Source organism: Hippopotamus amphibius, chromosome 15 (assembly GCF_030028045.1).
Source record: "Hippopotamus amphibius kiboko isolate mHipAmp2 chromosome 15, mHipAmp2.hap2, whole genome shotgun sequence".
Taxonomy (NCBI): domain Eukaryota; kingdom Metazoa; phylum Chordata; class Mammalia; order Artiodactyla; family Hippopotamidae; genus Hippopotamus; species Hippopotamus amphibius.
This window is the reverse complement of record NC_080200.1, coordinates 19,246,509-19,252,681: the sequence shown is the minus strand read 5'-3', so window position 1 is coordinate 19,252,681 and position 6,173 is coordinate 19,246,509. Positions and strand designations below refer to the sequence as shown.

At 35.8% G+C, this 6,173-nt stretch overlaps 1 protein-coding gene across 1 annotated transcript; it reads left to right on the top strand.

Annotated features, from left to right (window-relative positions):
• The first annotated feature begins 781 nt into the window (after positions 1-781).
• Positions 782-5,707, top strand: LOC130837285 (olfactory receptor 7A17-like). Its single transcript, XM_057710107.1, has 2 exons — positions 782-821; positions 4,737-5,707. Exon 2 carries the CDS (start codon positions 4,772-4,774, stop codon positions 5,705-5,707), a length of 936 nt encoding a protein of 311 aa, XP_057566090.1. The 5' UTR covers positions 782-821; positions 4,737-4,771.
• Positions 5,708-6,173: the final 466 nt, after the last annotated feature.

The following is a 6,173-nucleotide window of genomic DNA, read 5'->3' as shown; positions in this document are numbered from 1 at the left end:
GTATATTTTTAAATTTTTCATTTCCTGGTCATTGCCAATTTACTCTGTAATTAGAGGTGGATGTAATTAAACTTTTGTTTTATACTTTTTACTTCAGAAGTCAGTTTTAGATTTTTATTAAATGACTTTTAATACAATTATTTGAATCCAGTAGGCTTTTTTTTATTTTATCATTATTTTATTTTATGAATGCTCACTTTCTTAATATTTTCTCTATGTAAATTCACACATTTTGAAAAAACAAAAATGTAGAAAATATAAGGTCTCTTTTTTGGATCTTAAATCATAATGGAAAAGGCCTACTATGAAAAAAAATAAATGCATGAATGTGACATCCTGTCCTCAGAGATAAAACATAAAGTATGAATTTTCACAGCCTGTGTAGGATTTTATGGAGTGTGGCCTGGGGAGAGGCCTTTGCGTGTTGAATGTGGAACAGAACCAGGTCTAGAGTGTACCCTTTGGATGTGTCAAAAAAGAGATCAAAAGCCAAAGCTCAATAATGACACAGAAAAGAATGCCACAAAGAAAAATGAGAAAAGGGCCAGCACATCCACTACTGCACTATATCAAACAACTATGGTCAAAGAAACAGAATAAATAAACAGGAATAACAGATCAGGGGAATAAGGTGGATACCACAGGGAGGCAGTCGGCTCAATGAAGGTTTAGTCAGTGAGTGGTCCCTTGAGTCTGAGGTCACTTCAGCTGCTGTTTGTTCTCTCTGCAACCTGACTGTTCTGTTGGGTCCCTCATTCATGTTGTTTTATCTCTCATTATCAGGACTTCCCTTTTTTTTTTTTTTTTTTTTTTTTTTTTTTTATTTTATTTTAAATTATCAGGACTTCCCTTTAAAACTAGTCTTGCCTTTACTTCAGTGGATTCTAGATGTTTTTAACTATATATCAAATCCATGCCTTTCTTTTTCTTTTTATCCAGCATGCTTGCACACAAAAACATAGAATACAAACATATGCACATACACACACAACTGAACAAAGAAAATCATGAAACAACTTTGTGTGTTACCCTTACTATGTATGATGCTTTACGAGTTTTTCTTTTGTGGCTTATGGATACTACTCTATTTAATTCTTACAAATCATAGTCTGAAACCCTAATGAGTCCCAACCTCAGAATATGGAAAACACTCCTCTGACATATCCTACCTACATTAGTACAGGTGGCTCTCCACATCTGCAGGTTACACATCTGTGGATTCACCCAATGGCAGATTGAAAATATTCAAAAAATTCCCGCATTTTCCAAGAAGCAAAATTGGCTTTTGCCACATGCCAGCAACTGTTTACATAGTGTTTAGATTGTATTAGGTATTATAAACATTCTAGAAATTATTTGAAATATATAGCAGGATGTATGTAGGTTATATGCAAATACTACACCATTTTATATAAGGGATTTAAGCATCCACAAGTTTTGACATCTGCAAAGAGGCCTGGACCCAATCCTCCATGAGATTGGTGGGATTGTAAATTGGTCAGATACTATGGGAGACAGTATGGAGGATCCCCAACAATGTAATAATAAAAATACCATATTCTCTATCAATCCTGCTTCTGAGGAAATATTCTAAGAAACAAATACACTAATTCGAAAGATATATGCATCTCATGTTTGTAGCAGCATTACTCACAGTAGCCAAGACTTGGAAACAACCTAAGTGTCCATGGATGAATGAACAAAGAAAGTTGTGTTCTATATATATATATATATATATATATATATAGAATGGAATTCCAGTTATTCATAAAAAAAAACTAAGAAACTAAGAAATCCTACCTTTATGAAACCATGGATAAACTCTGAAGGCATTAAGGCAAGTGAAAGAAGTCAAATGGAGAAAGATAAATATGATACGATCTTACTTAAATATGGAATCCAAAACAAATCCAAACACCCAAACTCAGAAAAAGAAAAAAGACTTGTTATTGTCAGAGTCAGAGGTTGAGGCTGGCAGAAATGGAAGAAGGTTTATAAACTTCCAGCTATAAGAGAAATAAGTTCTAGGGATGTAAAGTACCATCTGATAACTATATTTAACAGTAATATATGATACACATAAAAGAAAGTAAAGAGTAAATCCTAAGTCTTCTTATAATTAAGAGAAACAATTGTTCTTTTTTTTTATTTTAACTATATGAAAAGATAAATGTCAGCTGAAACTACTGTGGTAATCATTTCACAACATATGTAAATTAACTATTCATGCTGCATGCCTTAAGCTTAGAGATGTATGTTGTTTATCAATAAAGCTGAAAAAGAAAAAAAAAGTCTCCGAAGTAAAATTTAGTAAGTGAAGAGAGTAGGCATCCTTGTCCTCTTCCTGATCTCAGAGGAAAAACTTTTAGCTTTTCGTTGTTAAATATGATGTTAGCTACAGGCTTGTAATACATGGCCTGTATCATGTTGAAGTACGTCCCCTCTACGCCCACGTTGTTGAGAGTTTATATCATAAAAGGATGTTGAATTTTGGAAAATGCTTTTTTTTGCATTTATTGCAATGATCATATGATTCTTATCCTTCATTTTGTTAATGTAGTAGATCATGATTATTGATTTGAAGATGTTGTACCATGCTTGCATCCCTGGAATGAATCCCACTTGATCATGCTATATGGTCCCTTATGTGTATTGTTCAATTTGTTTTGTTAATATTTCTTGAGGGTTTTGCATTTATATTCACCAGTAATATTGGTCCATAATTTTCTTTTCTTGTGGAGTCATTGTCTGGTTTTGGTATCAGGGACTTTTCCTCTTCTATTTATTTCATGCTTTGAAAAGATTTGTATTAATTCTTCTTTGAATGTTTGGTAGAATTCAACAGTTAAGTTATCTGGTCCTGGACATTTGTTTGTTGGGAGGTTATTTATTAATGATTCAATCTTTTCCCAAGTAATATTTCTGATCAGATTTCCTATTTCATCATGATTTAGTCTTGGTAGGTTGTTTGTTTCTAGAATTTTTTTTAATTTTCTAAAAAAAATATTTATTCATTTATGTATTTATTTATTTATTTATTGGCTGCATTGGGTCTTTGTTGCTGAATGCAGGCTTTCTCTAGTTGCAGGGAGCTGGGGCTACTCTTCGTTGTGGTGCATGGGCTTCTCATTGCGGTGGCTTTTCTTGTTGTAGCGCACGGGCTATAGGTGCACGGGCCTCAGTATTTGCAGCACATGCATGGGCTCAATAGTTGTGGCTCGCAGACTCTAGAGCACAGGCTCAGTAGTTGTGGTGCATTGGCTTAGTTGCTTCACAGCATGTGATATCTTCCTGGAGCAGGGATCAAACCCGTGTCCCCTGCATTGGCTGGCAGATTCTTAACCAGTGATCCACCAGGGAAGTCCCTCTTTTTTGTGTATTTTTTTACATTTCTTCTAGGTTATCCAATTTATTGGCATATAATCTTTCATAGTAGTCTTTCATGATGCTTTGTATTTCTCTGGTATTGTTGCCAAAGGTGGGTGTCCTGCTGCTTGCCTCTCAAAAGCCAATTTAGAGGCAAGTTTGGTGGAAAGAAAAGTTTGCTTTATTTCAGATGCCAGCAACTGGAAGGGGGGTGGGGGGTGAAGAGCAAACTCCTATCCAAAAGCTGACTCCCCCCGACACTGACAATCAGTAGGCAAGAGCTTTTATAAGATGAGGGAGGGGGCTACATGTAGAAACAGCATAGCCAGCTCTGACAATCAACTTGAAATTGGATATGCGTTGGTCTGACTAGCGTCATCTTGATTGCTTTACATACAGTTAATCTTCAGTTCCAGGGACAGTTTTTTTTTTTTTTTTCTCACTTGCTTAAGGACAATTCTCAAAATTGTGGCAGCTTATGTCATGGCTAAAACCTCATTATCTTCCACCTGGCGGGGATTTCAGTATCTATAAAACAGCTCACAGTATATGGCTCAGAATATTATCTGTAGCCAGTGAGAAGGAACTTAAGGTCCTTAATTGACTATGCTTAATGACTAAACTATTATTATTTAGTCCTGTTGCATTGCTTTCCTTTGTTACTGTGTTTTTTCTTTTATCTGATTAAACTTATTTTTTGGCTAAAGTTTTTCGACAGACAAAAGGCAGATGGAAGACATAATGGGGACGGATCATAGGGTCTTGCTACATTTCAGTATCACTTGTAACATCTCCTCTTTCAGTTCTGATGTTATTTATTTTACTCCTTGCCATTCTGTTTTCTGGGTACACACCTTCACATAGAAGTTTGCATCTCCCTCTTGTTCTTACTTGAGGTCACTATTCAAATGTCACCAAGTTTGCCAGTCTTACCTAAATGCCCATGAAAAATAGAATGCTATATTTACTCTCTCCTTTATACCTGTTTTTCATTCCATCATATCACTTGTCCCCATCTGAAGTGTTACATAATTTTATCATTGGCTTATATATTTTCAATCAGTGAATTGTAGGGACTTTTTCCTATTCAGTACCCTGTACTCATAGTATAGACCATGCCTAAAATATGGTCAGACTTTGCAATTTATATTCCTGATAGATGAATTTCTCATTAAAACTGTAAAATGCATGGCCTCCTATGGAAAAAAGCTGATTGGGACAGAAATTTCATATTGAAACTGGAATGGGGGAGCTACTAAGGAAAACCAGATCATTAAAACAAATATTAAAATTAATATATTCACTGCAAATTATATGTTGTTGATTTTCAAATATGTGAGTACTGCAAGTTTGTCTGAATATTAGTCATGTTATTTCCTTCTTTTCTGGAAGTCACATCCACTACATGGAACCAGGCAATGATACATGGATTTCAGGGTTTCTTCTTCTGGGGTTTTCAGAGGAACCAGATGTCCAGTCCCTCATTTTTGGACTATTCCTCTCCATGTACCTGATAGCTGTATTCGGAAACCTGCTCATCATCTTGGCTGTCAGCTCAGACTCCCATCTCCATACACCCATGTACTTCTTCCACTCCAACCTGTCCTTTGTAGACATCTGTTTCACCTCCACTACCATCCCAAAGATGCTGTGGAATATCCAAACCCAGATCAAAGTTATAACCTATGAAGGTTGCATCACACAGATTTATTTTTTCACACTCTCTGCAGTGTTGGACATCTTTCTCCTGACAGTGATGGCCTATGACCGCTTTGTGGCCATTTGCCACCCCCTGCACTACACAGTCATCATGAACCCCAGGCTCTGTGGACTACTTGTTCTAACGTCCTGGATCATATGTCTCCTGAATTCCTTGTTACAAAGCTTAATGGTGTTGCAATTGTCTTTCTGTAGAAACTTGGAAATCCCCCACTTTTTTTGTGAACTCAATCAAATGATCCAACTTGCCTGTTCTGATACCTTTCTTAATAACATGGTGATGTATTTTGCAGCTGTCCTGATGGGTGGTGGTCCTTTTGCTGGTGTCCTTTACTCATACTGTAAGATAGTTTCTGCCATACATGGAATCTCATCAGCTCAAGGAAAGTATAAAGCATTTTCCACCTGTGCATCTCACCTCTCAGTTGTCTCCTTATTTTATTGTACAATGCTAGGTGTGTACCTTAGTTCTGCTGCTACCCACAGCTCACACTCAAGTGCAACAGCCTCTGTGATGTACACTGTGGTCACACCCATGCTGAACCCCTTCATCTACAGTCTGAGGAATAAAGACATAAAGAGGGCTCTGAAAGCCTTCTTTGTGAAGCAAACTACTAAATGATCAATTGTCAGAAGACTGAGAAAACAGTCATGATTGCAGAAGTCAAAGCCTCAGAGTCAGAAATTATGATTATTTAATCAGACTGTTAAAGTAATATTTCTATTTCCTAGTTTTTTTTTTATTTCTTTGACCTCAACTTCTCTATTCAATTTTAAAGCTAACTTTATTAAGCTTTCTGCTCTCTCTGATATCCAGCAGTTTTTCTCATTGTTGTTTTCATATTTTCCCAAATTTATTTCCAACCATGGTGCAGAAATATTTGGAAATTCCCATTTACCTAACGAAACAAGATTTATCAGAATATATTTTCTCAAATTACATATATCACACTAAGTATGTTTTCTTTTTTCTTACTAAAAGAATTGTCATGTGTTGTACTACTCTGATGGAAAAAAACCACAAATGATGGATGTAAACAATTTATACAGCTTTATAAGAAGAAAGTCTGTGACCACTATTTCCACTT